General features: G+C 41.0%; 2 gene segments (V, D, J or C); one reads left to right on the top strand and one right to left on the bottom strand.

Annotated features, from left to right (window-relative positions):
- Positions 1-7,867: 7,867 nt before the first annotated feature.
- On the bottom strand, positions 7,868-15,679 carry LOC117738790. The segment is given in 4 exon segments: positions 7,868-8,344; positions 10,372-10,409; positions 15,119-15,437; positions 15,545-15,679. Coding segments are annotated over 4 exon segments (741 nt in total).
- LOC117738791 lies at positions 11,025-18,781 on the top strand. The segment is given in 5 exon segments: positions 11,025-11,159; positions 11,267-11,579; positions 15,825-15,830; positions 16,298-16,335; positions 18,353-18,781. Coding segments are annotated over 5 exon segments (741 nt in total).
- The last annotated feature ends 1,194 nt before the right edge of the window (positions 18,782-19,975 follow it).

The following is a 19,975-nucleotide window of genomic DNA, read 5'->3' as shown; positions in this document are numbered from 1 at the left end:
CATGCATTCTGGATTCATTACAAATCAACTGAAATATTGCAAGCCTTTTATTCTTTTAATATTGCTGATTATGGCTTACAGCTTAAGAAAACTCAAATATCCTATCTCTAAATATTAGAATATCTTGAAAAAGTATACTAGTAGGGTATTCAACTAATCACTTGAATCGTCTAATTTACTCGAAACACCTGCAAGGGTTTCCTGAGCCTTGAAAAACACTCAGCTTGGTTCAGTAAACACAATCACAAGTATGGGGAAGACTGCTGATCTGACTGCTGTCCAGAGGACCATCATTGACACCCTCCATCAGGAGGGTAAGACACAAAAAGAAAGTTCTCAAAGAGCAAGCTGTTCACAGAGTGCAGTGTCAAAGCACATCCACAAAAAGTCTGTTGGAAGGGGGAAATGTGGCAGGAAACGCTGCACAACCAAGAGAGATGACCGCAGCCTTAACAGCATTGTGAAGAAGAGTCGCTTCCAGAATTTGGGGGAGCTTCAAAGACAGTGGACTGAAGCTGGAGTCCAGCTATCAAAAGCCACTGTTCACAGACGTGTCCGGGAAATGGGCTACAATAGCCGTATTCCCACGGTCAAGCCACTTCTGAACTCAAGACAACGGAAGAAGCGTCTGACTTGGGCTATGGAAAAGAAGCACCGGACAGTTGCAGAGTGGTCCAAAGTCCTCTTTTCAGACGAAGGCAAGTGTTGTATTTCATTTGGAAGTCAAGGCGCCAGAGTCTGGAGAAAGGCTGGAGAGGAGCAACATCCAAGTTGCTTGAAATCCAGTGTGAAGTTCCCACAGTCAGTGATGGTTTGGGGAGCCATGTCAGCTGCTGGTGTTGGTCCACTGTGTTTCATCAAGTCCAGAGTAACTGCAGCTGTGTACCAAGAGATTTTAGAGCACTACACGCTTCCGTCTGCTGAAAAGCTCTATGGAGATGAGGATTTCATTTTCCAGCATGATCTGGCACCTGCCCACAGTGCCAGAACCACCAGTAACTGGTGTACCGACCATGGCATTACTCTCCTCGATTGGCCTGCCAATTCCCCTGACCTGAACCCCATAGAGAATTTGTGGGGTATTGTGAAGAGGAAGCTGAAAGACACCAGACCCAACAATGCAAATGAGCTAAAGGCCGCTATTGAAGCATCCTGGGCATCCATAACACCTCAGCAATGCCACAGGCTGATTGCCTCCATGCCGCCGCATTGATGCAGTAATCCGTGCAAAAGGATTCCCAACCAAGTACTGAGTGCATTAATGGACATTTTCAAATGTTTGATTTTGTTTTGCTGTTATAAATCTTTTTTTTTTACTTGGTCTGAGGAAATATTCTAATATTTAGAGATAGGATATTTGAGTTTTCTTAAACTGTAAGCCATAATCAGCAATAATAAAAGAATAAAAGGCTTGCACTATTTCAGTTGATTTGTAATGAATCCAGAATGCATGACATTTTTGCATTACAGAAAATAAAGAACTTTATCACAATATTCTAATTTTCTGAGACAGTCCTGTATATATATCTTAGTATTACTGCATCTCAGTGCTGCATTCGACACGGTCGACCATGACATACTACTAGACAGACTAAAAGTCAGGGTAGGACTTTCTGGCACGCCCCTTAACTGATTTGAATCCTACTTGAAGGACCGACAATACTTTGTGTCTGTAGCTAATTACACATCCGAGTTGACTAGGATGACATGTGGTGTTCCCCAAGGTTCAATGCTGGGGCCTCTTCGGTTTAACATCTACATGCTTCCACTGGCTCAGATTATGAAAAACAACAAAGTGTGTTATCAAAATTATGCAGACGACACACAAATCTATATAACTGTATCACCAGGGGACTATAATCCCATACAAGGGCTGGCTAAATGCATTGAAGAAATCAACAACTGGATGTGCCAGAATGTACTTCAATCAAATAAAGATAAAACAGAAGTCATTGTTTTTGGTCCCAAGGATGAATGATTGAAAGTCAATCACTGATGTTAAAGACCACAAACCAAGCCAGAAGTCTAGGTGTAGTTATGGATTCTGAAGAATATATCAAGGATTAGAGGATTTATGTCTCAACAGGATTTGGAGGACCTTGTCCATGCCTTCAGTAGACTTGACTACTGTAACGGTGCGTTCACAGGTCTCTGTAAAAAGTCAATCAGAAAGCTACAGCTCGAGTCCTCACTAAGACCAAGAGGCCTACATACATGTGTGATCTGCTGCTACCTTATGAACCATCCAGACCCCTCCGGTGGTCTGGGAGTGGTTTACTTCCTGGTCCAAGAGTCAGAACTAAACATGGAGAAGCAGCATTAATTTCTTCTGCTCCACACATCTGAAACAAGGTCCCTGAAAGCTGCAGGTCTGCTGAGACCCTCAGAGACCCTCAGAGACCCTCAGAGACCCTCAGAGACCCACAGAGACCCTCAACTCCTTTAAATCCAGATTGAAGACTTTTCTGTTTGCTGGTGCCTTTAATTGAACCAGATTCAAGGATATCAATCAATGTCTGCATCTCACTACTGCATTTTATTTATTTAACCGCATTGCAACTTATATTGTATTTCTTGCTTTTTGACAGTTTTTAATGTTTTAATGAATGTTCTTAATTGTTTTTAAATCTTGTTTTATTTTTGCATTGTGTTTTGATGCTTTAATGGTTTCATGTGACGCACTTTGAATTGCCTTGCTGTTGAAATGTGAAACACAAATAAACATCCTCTGAACATGGTGGAGGCAGTGCGATGTCATGGGCTGGTGTGGCTGCCAGTGGAACTGGGTCACATGGTGTCCATTGATGATGTCACAGCTGATAGAAGTAGCAGGATGAGTTGTGAGGTGTTCAGGGCTTTACTGTCTGCTCAGATTCAGCCAAATGCTGCAAAAGTGATTGGACGTTGCTTCTCAGTGCAGATGGATAATGACCAAAAACATACCCAAGAGCTTCTCAAGGCAAAGCAATGGAAGTCAGTCACCTGAGCTCAACCCCAGTGAGCTTTTCATTTACTCAAGATACACCTGAAGGCAGAAAGACCCACAAACAAGCAGCACCTGAAGGAGGCTCCAGTGAAGACCTGCAAAGCATCTGAAGGGAGGAAACTCAGCGTCTGGTGATGACTATGAGTGGAAGACTTCAGGCAATCTTTGACTGCAAAGGATTGTCCTCCAAGTATTACAAAGTGATCATTATATTCACTATTATGTTAGTTTGTCCAATTACTTCTGAACCTCTGACAATGTGGAGCACTGCGTAGAAAATGTCTGTAAATCCTAAACAGTCAATTCTATATTTTTGTTATATCCATTGAAATATAGCTGAGAGTCTTTTTTAACCACATATTGACTGTGTCATTTAAAATCTGTGTAAAGTCGTGTAAAGAGGAAAATGTGTTGTTTTACAGTCCAAATACGTAAGGCCCTGCCAGTATGACTCCATTATTCTTTCTAGTCATATGAAATTCAAAGAGTTTACACAGACAGTACTGAGTTTATTTTTAAATCTTTATTTATTTCCAAAGATTTAAAATTAACTCTTTCAACAGGCAGGTTATTACAGATGATCATTCGTCTTTTCTTTAGAACCATTGTGTCAGTGTTTTCTGAGATTATTCTTATGATATATACAACTAACAATCTTTGTTGAACTGTATATTAAGGGGTCAGATCAGTTTATTTGTAAATCCTTCTGTGTGCATTTGTAAATCGAATATAATTGTGAATTGTTCTGTGCGCATTTGTGAATCTTTGTGTTTGCATTTGTGAGTCTCTCTGTGTGCATTTGCAATTATTGAGACTGATCTGACCCCATAGTATATATCGGGACCGCATACTCATTTATCTCGTTCTTTCGAGATCTCGGATACAAGCGGCCGAAATGAGCTTCCTCCGTAGGGTGGCCGGGCTCAGCCTTAGAGATAGGGTAAGGAGCTCGGACATCAGGGGGGAGCTTGGAGTCGAGTCGCTGCTCCTTCGTGTCCAAAGGAGTCAGCTGAGGTGCATCTAGTCAGGATGCCTCCTGGACGCCTCCCATTAGAGGTTTTCCGGGCACGTCCAACTGGTAGGAGGCCCCGGGGAAGACCGAGGACACGCTGGAGGGATTATATCTCCCGGCTGGCCTTGGAACGCCTCGGGATCCCCCAGAATGAGCTGGAAAGTGTTGCGGGTGAGAGGGAAGCCTGGGTCGGCCTGCTGAACCTGCTGCCACCGCGACCCGACCCCGGATAAGTGGTGATAATGGATGGATGGATACTCATTTATGATTCATTCATTCATTGCTAATAATTCAATTCAATTCAGTTTATTTTGTATAGCCCAATATCACAAATTACAAACTCCCCTCAGAGGGCTTTACAATCTGTACACATACGACATCCCTGACCTTTGACCTCACATCGGATCAGGAAAAACTTCCCAAAAATAACCTTTCACAGGGAAAAAAGGGAAGAAACCTTCAGGAGAGCAACAGAGGAGGATCCCTCTCCCCGGATGGACAGAAGCAATAGATGTCATGTGTACAGAATGAACAGCATTTACAAAGTTACATAAACACATTACCTGAATATGACAATGTATGAATGGAACTCCAATCTATGAAACAGAAGGAGGTAGAGAGGAGGGGGGGCGGGGCATCAGCAGGGCCAACGGGAGGCCGGCTCACCAGGCATCAGACACCTCCAGGTCCAATGGACCCTATGAGACGTGAAGTCACAACGACTCCGGGGAGGAAGCAGAGTTAATAAGGTGCAATGGAGAGATGTAAATTCATCCATAAGGAGAGAGAGAAGAGGAGAGAGGTGCTCAGTGTATCCTAAAACATCCCCCAGCAGCCTATAAGCCTATAGCAGCATATCAAGGGGCTGGACCAGGGCAAACCTGATTCAGCCCTAACTATAAGCACTATTAAAGAGGAAAGTCTTAAGTCTATTCTTGAATGAGGTGACTGTGTCTGCCTCCCGGACTGAAAGTGGAAGCTGGTTCCATAAAAGAGGAGCTTGATAACTGAAGGCTCTTGCTCCCATACTATTTTTTAGGACTCTAGGAACCACAAGTAGCCCCGCATTTAGTGAGCGCAGCTCTCTAGTGGGGCAATATGGTACTACAAGCTCCTTAAGATATGATGGTGCATCACCAATCAAGGCTTTGTAGGTGAGGAGAAGAATTTTAAATGTGATTCTTGATTTTACAGGGAGCCAGTGCAGAGCAGCTAATACAGGAGTCATGTGATCTCTTTTCTTAGTTTTTGTGAGTACACGAGCTGCAGCATTCTGGATCAACTGGAGGGATTTAAGAGACTTATTAGGGCAGCCTGATAATAAGGAGTTGCAGTAATCTAGTCTGGAAGTAACAAACGCGTGAACCATCTTTTCTGCATCTTTTTGAGACAAGATGTGCCTGATTTTTGAAATGTTACGTAGATGAAAAAATGCGATCCTTGAGATTTGCTTAACGTGGGAGTTAAAGGACAAGTCCCAGTCAAAGATAACTAGAGATTCTTTACAGTGGTGTTGGATGCCAGGGAAATGCCATCTACAGAAACCACATCACCAGATAATTGATCTCTGAGGTGTTCAGGGCCCAGTAAAATAACTTCAGTTTTGTCTGAGTTTAACATCAGGAAGTTGCAGGTCATCCATGTTTTTATGTCTTTAAGACATTCTTGAATTTTAGCGAGCTGGTTGGTCTCCTCTGGTTTGATCGATAGATATAATTGAGTTAAGTTAAGTTTATGCAGTGTTTCCTGATAATATTGCCCAAAGGAAGCATATATAAGGTAAATAAAATTGGTCCAAGCACAGAACCTTGTGGAACTCCGTGATTAACGTTGGTGGTCATTGAGGATTCATCGTTTACAAATACAAATTGAGATCGATCTGATAAATAGGATTTAAACCAACTTAGTGCGGTACCTGAAATGCCAATCGACTGATCCAGTCTCTGTAATAGGATGTTATGATCAATGGTGTCGAACGCAGCACTAAGGTCTAATAATACCAGTACGGAGATGAGTCCTTTATCTGATGCAATTAGAAGGTCATTTGTAATCTTCATCAGTTCTGTCTCTGTGCTGTGGTGTTTTCTAAATCCTGACTGAAATAAACTATTCTGATGTAGAAAGTCACACAACTGATTTGCGACTACTTTCTCAAGGATCTTAGAGAGGAAGGGAAGGTTAGAGATCGGTCTGTAGTTAGCCAACACCTCTGGATTAAGAGTGGGCTTCTTCAGGAGAGGTTTAATTACAGCTACTTTGAAGGAATGTGGTACATGGCCTGTTAGCAAAGACACATTAACAATATCCAGCAGAGAGGTGCCAATTAAAGGCAACGCGTCTTTAAGCAGCCTCGTTGGGATGGGGTCCAAGAGACAGGTAGACGGTTTAGAAGTAGAAACCGTTGAGGACAATTGGTCTAGGTTAATGGGAGAAAAGCTATCCAAATATACACCAGGGCATACAGCCGTTTCCAAGGCCACTCCTCTTGATGACAGATCGGCACTGGTTGAGGGCAAGAGATCATCAATCTTGCCTTTAATAGTTCAAATCTTTTCATTGAAGAAGTTCATGAAGTCATTACTACTGAGGTCTATAGGAATACACGGCTCCACAGAGCTGTGACTCTGTCAGCCTGGCTACAGTGCTAAAGAGAACCCTGGGGTTGTTCTTATTTATCTCTATTACTGATGAGTAATAGGCTGCTCTGGCATTACGGAGAGCCTTTTTATATGTTTTAAGACTATCTCACCAAACTAAGAGTGATTCTTCCAGATTGGTGGAACGCCATATGCTTTCAAGCTTTCGTGAAGTTTGCTTTAGTTCTCGGGTCTGAGGGTTATACCAGGGAGCAAACCTCCTTTGCCTCACTGTCTTTTTCTTCAGTGGGGCCATCGAGTCTAGTGTCATTCTCAGTGAGCCTGTAGCGCTATCGACAAGATGATCAATCTGGGACGGACTAAAGTTAGCACAGGAGTCCTCCGTCACATTGAGACGTGGTATTGAATCAAATGCAGAAGGAATCGCTTCTTTAAATTTAGCTACAGCACTGTCAGTTAGACATCTGGTGTAGAAACTTTTGAATAACGGTGTATACTCCGGGAGTATAAACTCAAAAGTTATGAGGTAATGGTCTGACAGAAGAGGGTTCTGTGGGAAACCTCCAAATGCTCAATGTCAATGCCAAATGTAAGAACAAGGTGGAGGGTGTGGCCAAAGCAGTGAGTGGGTTTCTGTACTCTCTGACAGAAGCCAATCGAGTCCAACAATGAGATAAATGCAATACTAAGGCAATCATTGTCAATATCCACATGAATATTAAAATCTCCTACAATAATAACCGTATCAGTGTTAAGGACTAAACTACAATACATAACATCCAGATATTTAGGAATGCCATGTGTCTTTTATTTGAGTGAATCCAAACTAATTTCAAGTTACTGATAAGGAATTGAATAATAATAATGTTAACCAATTTTGTCTCTCCATTTGTGATCTTTTTCTGTTGTCTTTGTTTGTGAGGTTTTAAAATAATAATAATTGGAAATGTGAATATTTTTTAGTAAAGGTAAAGTATAAATCTCATCTTTATGTTATGTCCCTTTATGCTGATGATATGCTATTATATTTTTATGATACTTGAAAAACTACATTGAAACTGTTGCAGATTTATTTAAATGCCATGTAAATGTGACCTTCATTCATCCTTTTTTACCATGCTATTCTTACCTTAGTTAATCATATGAGAATGGTTTATTAAATTGGGCCAAATAAATAGAAATTGTCCTTCATTTTACTTGATAGTCAATTAAAAACTTGTCAATATTAACAATGTCGACCACAACCTCTTTTTAAACAATAACATCCTCTTAAACAGTTTGAAGAGAAACCTTTTTATTATCCGAAAAGGTTGTCAGCATCATAACTAGCAAGAACATATCACTTTTTAAATCATGTATAATAAAAGAGGAAGAGTTGCTGAGACTGAAACCAGTAGCAGAGTCCCAGTGAGGCAGCTCAGGACTGGGAACACTGGTCTCTCCTCAGTGTCTCTGAGAGCGGAGTCTGGGAGCCCTGGGTGGCCTCACAGGTCACAGAGCCCACCTTCCTCCACTGGTCTGCAGGGAGCCTCAGGGTGCTGCTCCAGCTGTAGTGGCCGTCCTTCTCCAGCACCCCGGGGCTCCTGCTCTCCTCCCAGCTGCTGCTGCTGCTGCTGCTGCCGTCCACCTTCCAGGCCAGACTCCAGTCTGAGGGGAAGCCCTTGTTGGCCAGGCACATGAGCGTGGCCTTCCCCTGCTGCAGCTCCTCACTGGAGGGGGGCAGCACCGTCAGGGTGGGGGCGACATCACCTAGGAGACACCAATCAGCTTAGAGGACAGGGACCACACAGCTGTCAATCAACCACCAGACACGTGGACACCTTCACTGAGAGTTGATTTCCTCCTTGAAGGAGTTTCTGTCAGATGTTCTTTGTGCTCCACCAGTCACTCACTCACACATGGTTTCACTTCCCTTTAAGAAGCCTCTCATGCAGATCAGCACCGAGAGAATCATCATACAGAACGACCTGAAATATGTCAAACTACACTGGAGATAGAACATCAATATGTGGCCCCAAATTAAAACTGCATCATTGAAACCCTTAGCTGACTATTACTTTAATATATTTAGTCAAAAGGTCTTAAAGTGGATGTGAGTCATGATTCAAAACTGTTGCAAATTTGCAAGGTTTTAACCTTTTAAACCCCACGGCCCCAATTGGGCAAATATATTGATGTTATACATCAAATTAAACAAGAAAACTTGGGCTACAAGAATCAGTAAGCCATTTCCACACAACTCAAACACCAACTGAAAGAATTATTAAAATATCATAATCATCATTTTGTCAGGAGTCAGCCCACTCAGCACGTTTTCAGAACTAGCAACACGTAGCTCGGTGCTATCAGGAAAAGCCAGATAGCACAGAGCAAGAGGACTCCACATATATTCTGAATATCTTTAGAAAATCCTTCTGCACCAAAGCATCACCGAGATATGAGCCAAAGAACACAGCAACATGAATCGATTTAGCGCTTACAGTCACAAATGTTGCTTATCTTTGACTTTATTTGGAGAAAAAAACATTTGTTCTTCTTCTAATGAACAAAGACTGCTGTATTTGATGTATTGAACACCATAAGTAATATACAAGTGAAATATATGGTTTGGTACATGAGAAAATTCAAATTGCACAGATGGTGCCCAAATGCCCATTTCACCTAATTTATCCGTACTAAAACATCTCTAACTTTGTTCTGCTTTACTATTTCAAAGTCAAACTTTGCAGAGAGACTGGTCACATATTGTGCTGTGATCTTTGTGATTTTTGACCTTTGACCTTCATCCTTTCAAGAGATAATCATCCTTAAAGTGTTTTTTTTTCTAGGCGAAACTGGAAATTCAACTTTTGCTGTCTTTCGTCTTTATTTACTCTTAACCAGTAACAAATATAATAATATTTACTCATCTGAACAAAAGCACACATGGTTTGCCTTTATTATAACACCAACATTATTCAGATAGCCTTTGTGGTTGCTGAGATACACACTTTTTAGTTTGGGTATGTAATTTCGAGCAGAAACCTAGAAAGTAGGTCGGTGTTCAAATTAAACATCATCACATACACATCTTTATCTTTACTCTGTTCAATTTGATTTGAATCCTAATTTGTTTCAAAAACAGTTTTTATCGGAAATGAAATTGTATTCTCATAAAAAAAAGGTTTTTAAAGACTTCAAGTTTTCTCAGTTTCACATTTCATGGGGTTTAAATTTTAGGACGACTTGAATGTGTAAAGAAAAGTTGAGTTAAGCTGCTCTGAGTTATAAAAACATGAACACTAAACGTGTGTTTAATAAAACTAAAGTATTTTATCTGCCTCGAACATCCTCAAACTGAATTTAAAACACAATTTTACTAAATCATATCTAGTAATTGTGTGCAGAAACTTACTTCCAGCATCCAGTCTGGTTCCTCCACCAAAAGTCCACCACAGGGACACAAAGTCCTTGAGCCTCCGTACAGAAACCTCTCATGGAGAGACACGGCTCTCTGACTCTGACTGAACCAAAACTACAAGCACTTCAGATGCAGCTGCACCATTAAAGTTGGAAGAAATGATTCTTTCCTCAGTTAAAAGTTTTACTTTTGTAATAATTAGTTTCTTTACTTTCTGTTGCTGGAGGGAACTTTGTTTCTTTGTGCAACATATTTGATGAAAATGTCCTCCATGAAAGTTAAAAGAAAACTATTTAACCTCCACTGTTGAATATAATAATGAATACAAAGACAGTCGACTTCTAAAAATAGTTAAATATTTGAACGTTTGACTTACTTCCAACATCCAGTCTGGTTCCTCCACCGAACGTGTACCACAGTGATACAAAGTCATTGAGCCGCCGTACAAAAACCTCTCATGTAGAGACACGGCTCTCTGACTCTGACACAAACACACTCACCAAACTCATCCACACTTTACACACTTCATGGAATAACTGGTCAACGTGTTCAACACTGATTCAGTAATCATACATATGATTTAACCTTTTATTTATTACATGTTAGACATCTAGGAGCAATATTAACTTGTCTTTCAGTAAAACTAATTGATGATTGATCAAGATATTCCTAAAGTAAAACATGAATTCTAAATGTAAATTATTGTTATAACTGCATGTTTCTTGTTCACTATAATAAATAAATAAATGGTAATTTTGTTTAATTTTGACCCCCAGTGATGTAGATTTGCGTTGTAGTGAATTAGAGGGATTTTACAAAACAATCTAGAGTAAAATGTGTCCATCAAACTCAAACTAAAGACTCAAACGAGCACCGACACATTCCTGATCAATACTCTGATGAAGTGATTGATCCATTGATCATCAGCATCATCACAGTAATCAAGTCCCTGTTGGAGTCCGTCAGAGCATTTCCATAGAGAGCCACTTTGCATCAGCAGCACCATGCTCCAGTGCTCTGGGAGAGTTTATAGTCCTGAGAGTTGAACCCTGGATGACTGACAGCTGTCCTTCATCACCACAGAAGACACAGAAATCCTCCTCATCAAAAACATGACTCTGATCTCCGTCCTCATCTGGACTCTCCTCTGCTGCTGCTTCACAGGTAAAGTCCAGAGAATCAAACTCCTCTCCTCTCTGAACATCCGTCCCTCTGAAGTGAAGGCGACTAAACCGTGACGCTGCTTTATGTCTTTGTCTCTGTGTCCTCAGAGTCCAGAGGACAGGTCACAGTGACTCAGCCTGGAGCAGTGAGCTCTGCTGTGGGAGGCTCCGTCTCCCTCTCCTGTCGGACCAGTCGGGATGTTTATTACGGTGGCAGAAACCACTATTTATACTGGTACCAACAGAGAGATGGAGGAACTCCTAAACTGATCATTTACCTTGCTATCAATCGACAATCAGGGATTCCAGCTCGTTTTACAGGCAGTGGATCAAAGTCTGACTTCACTCTGACCATCAGTGGAGTCCAGGCTGAAGATGCAGCAGTTTACTACTGTCAGAGTTTTCATGTGATCAACAGACAGTGGGTGTTCACACAGTGAAAAAGAGTCGTACAAAAACCTCCCTCAGTCAGACTGAACAGAAACTGAAGTGACTGCTGCAGCTGGAAGCTGCTGAAGAGACTGAAGACACACACACACACACACACACACACACACACACACACAGACACACACACACTATACAGATTACTCACTGTATCTGTGGATCAATCTCAATGCATAAATAATAAAAATATAGGTATAAAGATGAATTATCTATGGACAACTTGTTCCTCCACCACTCTCAGTATCTTGTATTAAAACAGCTGTTTCTTCCCCAGAGAAGTTCTTTAGCCTCTCAGATATCTGTTCATTCACACCAGACGATCCGCCTGTTTGCCGATTAAATAGTTAAAAGTCAAACATTGTATTAATGTTGAAGACATTACAGATGTTTTGGAAAGAAGGAAACATTTTTCCTTTTGACTTGATAAACGTCTTCAAAACTGTCATTCCTAGAATGAACCCTTAACAGGAGATCCATTAGGTTTAAAACAAAAAAGAAAAAACTGAATTTTATATAAAGCCTTCAGTGGATTTGTGTCAATCTGGATTCACAGGAGCTGAAGGTCTCTGAGGGTCTCTGAGGGTCTCTGAAGGTCTCTAAGGGTCTCTGTGGGTCTCTGAGGGTCTCTGATGGTCTGAGGGTCTCAGCAGACCTGCAGCTTTCAGGGACCTTGTTCCAGATATGTGGAGCACAAGACCTGAACGCTGCTTCTCCATGTTTATTTCTGACTCTCGGACCAGGAAGTAAACCACTCCCAGACCACCTGAGGGGTCAGGATGGTTCATAAGGTAGCAGCAGATCACACATGTATGTAGGCCCTAAACCATTCAGTGCTTCATAAACCAGCAGCAGCATTTTAAAGTCAATTCTTTGTTGGACAGGAAGCCAGTGCAAAGAGCTCAGAACTGGAGTGATGTGATCCACTTTCCTGGTCTGAGTGAGGACTTGAGCTGCAGCTCTGATTGACTTTTTAAAGAGACCTGTGAACACACCGTTACACACACACACACACACACACACACATATTTAACATTACATAATATCCACAGCTGCCTCCATCTCAACCAGTGGAGTGGACAGCAGTACATCAGCAGGTGTTGGACAGATTGGTTGACACACTGTCAGATCCTCCAGTAATGGCATAGCCTGATCTTGAGAAGCCATTGGTGCTACATGTTGATGCATCTGAGGAAGGGCTTGGAGTCGTTTTGTATCAGGGACATTGAGAGTAATAAGATATGGATCGCGAACGCTGACTCCCACAGAGAAGACCTACAGACTCCATTCCGGGAAGCTTGAATTCCTAGCTCTCAAACGTGCTGTAACTGAGCGATTCCCCCATTATCTCTTCCATGCTCCTAACTTTACCGTGTACAGCAATAATAATCCGTTGACGTACGTGATGAATGTCTGTGTGTGTGCTGGAAGCTGCTGAAGAGACTGAAGACACACACACAGACACACACACACACACACACACACAGACACACACACCACAGTTGGTTAAGTGGTCTATACAGATTACTCACTGTATCTGTGGATCAATCTCAATGCATAAATAATCAAAATATAGGTATAAAGATGAATTATCTTATCTTAATAAGTCATTAATCCTTATCCAAGTGAAGACGAGGCCACTCCCTCAGGAGGCATTTGACCGTCGTTGCCTCTTTGGTTTTGTCTTTGCATCTCAGGCGTTCGTGCTGTTGTTTTAGAGCGATGACTCAACTGGTATTGGTTTCACAGTTGTTTCACATCTATTAGTCAGTTCAGCTAACACATCTACATTACATGTGGTGTAATCCAATCAGTGTCACCTTTGTTCTGAGCAGGCAGTCCTTCTCCAACCGCTGCAATGTCGTCTGGGTTACACTCCTCTGTGCATTCTTTCATTATCTTGACCATTTCTGCTGGTTGACGGGATAAGAAGTCTGCATCACAGTTGACAGTTCCTGGTCTGTATTTCAGAGTGAAGTGGACATCTGCTAACTCTGACACCCAGCGATGTCCCACAGCATTTAGTTTAGCCGTCTTCATCACGTACGTCAACGGATTATTATTGCTGTACACGGTAAAGTTAGGAGCATGGAAGAGATAATGGGGGAATCGCTCAGTTACAGCACGTTTGAGAGCTAGGAATTCAAGCTTCCCGGAATGGAGTCTGTAGGTCTTCTCTGTGGGAGTCAGCGTTCGCGATCCATATCCTATTACTCTCAATGTCCCTGATACAAAACGACTCCAAGCCCTTCCTCAGATGCATCAACATGTAGCACCAATGGCTTCTCAAGATCAGGCTATGCCATTACTGGAGGATCTGACAGTGTGTCAACCAATCTGTCCAACACCTGCTGATGTACTGCTGTCCACTCCACTGGTTGAGATGGAGGCAGCTGTGGATATTATGTAATGTTAAATATGTGTGTGTGTGTGTGTGTGTGTGTGTGTGTGTGTGTGTAACGGTGTGTTCACAGGTCTCTTTAAAAAGTCAATCAGAGCTGCAGCTCAAGTCCTCACTCAGACCAGGAAAGTGGATCACATCACTCCAGTTCTGAGCTCTTTGCACTGGCTTCCTGTCCAACAAAGAATTGACTTTAAAATGCTGCTGCTGGTTTATGAAGCACTGAATGGTTTAGGGCCTACATACATGTGTGATCTGCTGCTACCTTATGAACCATCCTGACCCCTCAGGTGGTCTGGGAGTGGTTTACTTCCTGGTCCGAGAGTCAGAAATAAACATGGAGAAGCAGCGTTCAGGTCTTGTGCTCCACATATCTGGAACAAGGTCCCTGAAAGCTGCAGGTCTGCTGAGACCCTCAGACCATCAGAGACCCTCAGAGACCCACAGAGACCCTTAGAGACCTTCAGAGACCCTCAGAGACCCTCAGAGACCTTCAGCTCCTGTGAATCCAGATTGACACAAATCCACTGAAGGCTTTATATAAAATTCAGTTTTTTCTTTTTTGTTTTAAACCTAATGGATCTCCTGTTAAGGGTTCATTCTAGGAATGACAGTTTTGAAGACGTTTATCAAGTCAAAAGGAAAAATGTTTCCTTCTTTCCAAAACATCTGTAATGTCTTCAACATTAATACAATGTTTGACTTTTAACTATTTAATCGGCAAACAGGCGGATCGTCTGGTGTGAATGAACAGATATCTGAGAGGCTAAAGAACTTCTCTGGGGAAGAAACAGCTGTTTTAATACAAGATACTGAGAGTGGTGGAGGAACAAGTTGTCCATAGATAATTCATCTTTATACCTATATTTTTATTATTTATGCATTGAGATTGATCCACAGATACAGTGAGTAATCTGTATAGTGTGCGTGTGTCTGTGTGTGTGTGTGTGTGTGTGTGTGTGTGTGTGTCTGTGTGTGTGTGTGTGTGTGTGTGTGTGTGTGTGTGTGTGTGTGTCTTCAGTCTCTTCAGCAGCTTCCAGCTGCAGCAGTCACTTCAGTTTCTGTTCAGTCTGACTGAGGGAGGTTTTTGTACGACTCTTTTTCACTGTGTGAACACACGCTGACTGTTGATGTAATGATAACTCTGACAGTAGTAAACTGCTGCATCTTCAGCCTGGACTCCACTGATGGTCAGAGTGAAGTCAGACTTTGATCCACTGCCTGTAAAACGAGCTGGAATCCCTGATTGTCGATTGATAGCAAGGTAAATGATCAGTTTAGGAGTTCCTCCATCTCTCTGTTGGTACCAGTATAAATAGTGGTTTCTGCCACCGTAATAAACATCCCGACTGGTCCGACAGGAGAGGGAGACGGAGCCTCCCACAGCAGAGCTCACTGCTCCAGGCTGAGTCACTGTGACCTGTCCTCTGGACTCTGAGGACACAGAGACAAAGACATAAAGCAGCGTCACGGTTTAGTCGCCTTCACTTCAGAGGGACGGATGTTCAGAGAGGAGAGGAGTTTGATTCTCTGGACTTTACCTGTGAAGCAGCAGCAGAGGAGAGTCCAGATGAGGACGGAGATCAGAGTCATGTTTTTGATGAGGAGGATTTCTGTGTCTTCTGTGGTGATGAAGGACAGCTGTCAGTCATCCAGGGTTCAACTCTCAGGACTATAAACTCTCCCAGAGCACTGGAGCATGGTGCTGCTGATGCAAAGTGGCTCTCTATGGAAATGCTCTGACGGACTCCAACAGGGACTTGATTACTGTGATGATGCTGATGATCAATGGATCAATCACTTCATCAGAGTATTGATCAGGAATGTGTCGGTGCTCGTTTGAGTCTTTAGTTTGAGTTTGATGGACACATTTTACTCTAGATTGTTTTGTAAAATCCCTCTAATTCACTACAACGCAAATCTACATCACTGGGGGTCAAATTTAAACAACATCTCTTTAGTTAACACCTCAAAGTATGAAATAAACTAGAGTTTATGATCAATATTTACATTTGGAAGGAATTCATGTTTTACTTTAGGAATATCTTGATCAATCATCAATTAGTTTTACTAAAAGACAAGTTAATATTGCTCCTAGATGTCTAACATGTAATAAATAAAAGGTTAAATCATATGTATGATTACTGAATCAGTGTTGAACACGTTGACCAGTTATTCCATGAAGTGTGTAAAGTGTGGATGAGTTTGGTGAGTGTGTTTGTGTCAGAGTCAGAGAGCCGTGTCTCTACATGAGAGGTTTTTGTACGGCGGCTCAATGACTTTGTATCACTGTGGTACACGTTCGGTGGAGGAACCAGACTGGATGTTGGAAGTAAGTCAAACGTTCAAATATTTAACTATTTTTAGAAGTCGATTGTCTTTGTATTCATTATTATATTCAACAGTGGAGGAAAAATAGTTTTCTTTTAACTTTCATGGAGGACGTTTTCATCAAATATGTTGCACAAAGAAACAAAGTTCCCTTCAGCAACAGAAAGTAAAGAAACTAATTATTACAAAAGTAAAACTTTAAACTGAGGAAAGAATCATTTCTTCCAACTTTAATGGTGCAGCTGCATCTGAAGTGCTTGTAGTTTTGGTTCAGTCAGAGTCAGAGAGCCGTGTCTCTCCATGAGAGGTTTCTGTACGGAGGCTCAAGGACTTTGTGTCCCTGTGGTGGACTTTTGGTGGAGGAACCAGACTGGATGCTGGAAGTAAGTTTCTGCACACAATTACTAGATATGATTTAGTAAAATTGTGTTTTAAATTCAGTTTGAGGATGTTCGAGGCAGATAAAATACTTTAGTTTTATTCAACACACGTTTAGTGTTCATGTTTTTATAACTCAGAGCAGCTTAACTCAACTTTTCTTTACACATTCAAGTCGTCCTAAAATTTAAACCCCATGAAATGTGAAACTGAGAAAACTTGAAGTCTTTAAAAACATTTTTTTTATGAGAATACAATTTCATTTCCGATAAAAACTGTTTTTGAAACAAATTAGGATTCAAATCAAATTGGACAGAGTAAAGATAAAGATGTGTATGTGATGATGTTTAATTTGAACACCGACCTACTTTCTAGGTTTCTGCTCGAAATTACATACCCAAACTAAAAAGTGTGTATCTCAGCAACCACAAAGGCTATCTGAATAATGTTGGTGTTATAATAAAGGCAAACCATGTGTGCTTTTGTTCAGATGAGTAAATATTATTATATTTGTTACTGGTTAAGAGTAAATAAAGACGAAAGACAACAAAAGTTGAATTTCCAGTTTCGCCTAGAAAAAAAACACTTTAAGGATGATTATCTCTTGGAAGGATGAAGGTCAAAGGTCAAAAATCACAAAGATCACAGCACAATATGTGACCAGTCTCTCTGCAAAGTTTGACTTTGAAATAGTAAAGCAGAACAAAGTTAGAGATGTTTTAGTACGGATAAATTAGGTGAAATGGGCATTTGGGCACCATCTGTGCAATTTGAATTTTCTCATGTACCAAACCATATATTTCACTTGTATATTACTTATGGTGTTCAATACATCAAATACAGCAGTCGTTGTTCATTAGAAGAAGAACAAATGTTTTTTTCTCCAAATAAAGTCAAAGATAAGCAACATTTGTGACTGTAAGCGCTAAATCGATTCATGTTGCAGTGTTCTTTGGCTCATATCTCGGTGATGCTTTGGTGCAGAAGGATTTTCTAAAGATATTCAGAATATATGTGGAGTCCTCTTGCTCTGTGCTATCTGGCTTTTCCTGATAGCACCGAGCTACGTGTTGCTAGTTCTGAAAACGTGCTGACTCCTGACAAAATGATGATTATGATATTTTAATAATTCTTTCACTTGGTGTTTGAGTTGTGTGGAAATGGCTTACTGATTCTTGTAGCCCAAGTTTTCTTGTTTAATTTGATGTATAACATCAATATATTTGCCCAATTGGGGCCGTGGGGTTTAAAAGGTTAAAACCTTGCAAATTTGCAACAGTTTTGAATCATGACTCACATCCACTTTAAGACCTTTTGACTAAATATATTAAAGTAATAGTCAGCTAAGGGTTTCAATGATGCAGTTTTAATTTGGGGCCACATATTGATGTTCTATCTCCAGTGTAGTTTGACATATTTCAGGTCGTTCTGTATGATGATTCTCTCGGTGCTGATCTGCATGAGAGGCTTCTTAAAGGGAAGTGAAACCATGTGTGAGTGAGTGACTGGTGGAGCACAAAGAACATCTGACAGAAACTCCTTCAAGGAGGAAATCAACTCTCAGTGAAGGTGTCCACGTGTCTGGTGGTTGATTGACAGCTGTGTGGTCCCTGTCCTCTAAGCTGATTGGTGTCTCCTAGGTGATGTCGCCCCCACCCTGACGGTGCTGCCCCCCTCCAGTGAGGAGCTGCAGCAGGGGAAGGCCACGCTCATGTGCCTGGCCAACAAGGGCTTCCCCTCAGACTGGAGTCTGGCCTGGAAGGTGGACGGCAGCAGCAGCAGCAGCAGCAGCTGGGAGGAGAGCAGGAGCCCCGGGGTGCTGGAGAAGGACGGCCACTACAGCTGGAGCAGCACCCTGAGGCTCCCTGCAGACCAGTGGAGGAAGGTGGGCTCTGTGACCTGTGAGGCCACCCAGGGCTCCCAGACTCCGCTCTCAGAGACACTGAGGAGAGACCAGTGTTCCCAGTCCTGAGCTGCCTCACTGGGACTCTGCTACTGGTTTCAGTCTCACTCTGTAACTGTCTCTGTCTTTTATTTGACACAATAAAACAATTTAATAACAATATCTACCAGCTTGTTGCAGTGTTTAAATATTATTTCACTGTTTCCAGATAATAAAGACGTGTTCATTCAATCAGCTGTTTTCATGTTTATTATTATCAAAGTGTCGGAATGATTTTCTCTGAATAGTAATTTTACATCCTGAAGAACTGAGATGATGAACATGTTTTAATTTCTCCATCATGACTGTGGAAAGAGTTTAAGATTACATGATAAAAGTCTATATATTTATTTTATAAAAATTGTGAACTCATCCTGTCACAATAGATATGAACCCCTTCAAAACGGGTTCTTTTATAGTTATTATAGATTCATCGGTAATAATACAAATTTGGAACAAAACTCACGATAGTAAGATATCAATGATAAATCATCCAGTCATCTTTTATTACTGAAGTGGTTTAATAACAACTGTAGTATTTTATTTGTTATGGGATTATTGAAGGAACATGCATTAACCTTTAAATAAAACTACAAAAGTCTGACTTTCTTTATTCAATCTGAAATATAAATCAGTACATCATCAGCATAAAGAGAAATACAATTAGCGTGATTTGTAATTCTGACTTATTATACTATTATTATTCATGCACTGCTTCTGCTGAAGACCAACATACATTAATAAAGAGATGACAAAAGGACAGAAGAAGAATGTTACCGACTTACATTCACCATAAATATTGTTTTGTTTTCAGTCACAAGATATATGTGTGTGCTTTAATACAAAATCACTTGCAAATTACAAAAATATATTATCAACATCATTTTGTAATGATGTAACATGTTGGAATTAATTTAAAAAGTGACTGTGTTGGACTAAGGAAAAAAATGTTTTAAAAATATATATATATATATATATATATATATAACGAACACTTTCACTGTTCATGTGTTATTCTACTCTGTGGATCAAACTTATTAAAGAATTAAAATCATACTTTAACAGAGGTTAGCTTTGATGTGCAGCAGATTGTCTGAAAACAAATAATGTCTCAAATATATAAGCTTTCAGCTTAAATACAGTATATTTAGAGTTGACAATTCAAAATAAAACATTATGAAATACGTTTTAGTTTCTATCTGTTGAGTCACATCAGTTCCTCTCCAGCTGAGGAGGTTTCTGTACGACGGTGTTTCACTGTCTGAACGGGGAGCTGCTACCCTGCTGACATTAATAATCTGCTGCATCTTCAGTCTGAACT

Source organism: Cyclopterus lumpus, chromosome 11 (assembly GCF_009769545.1).
Source record: "Cyclopterus lumpus isolate fCycLum1 chromosome 11, fCycLum1.pri, whole genome shotgun sequence".
Classification (NCBI taxonomy): domain Eukaryota; kingdom Metazoa; phylum Chordata; class Actinopteri; order Perciformes; family Cyclopteridae; genus Cyclopterus; species Cyclopterus lumpus.
The sequence above is the reverse complement of the archived record's forward strand: the minus strand, read 5'-3'. Positions and strand labels throughout refer to the sequence as shown.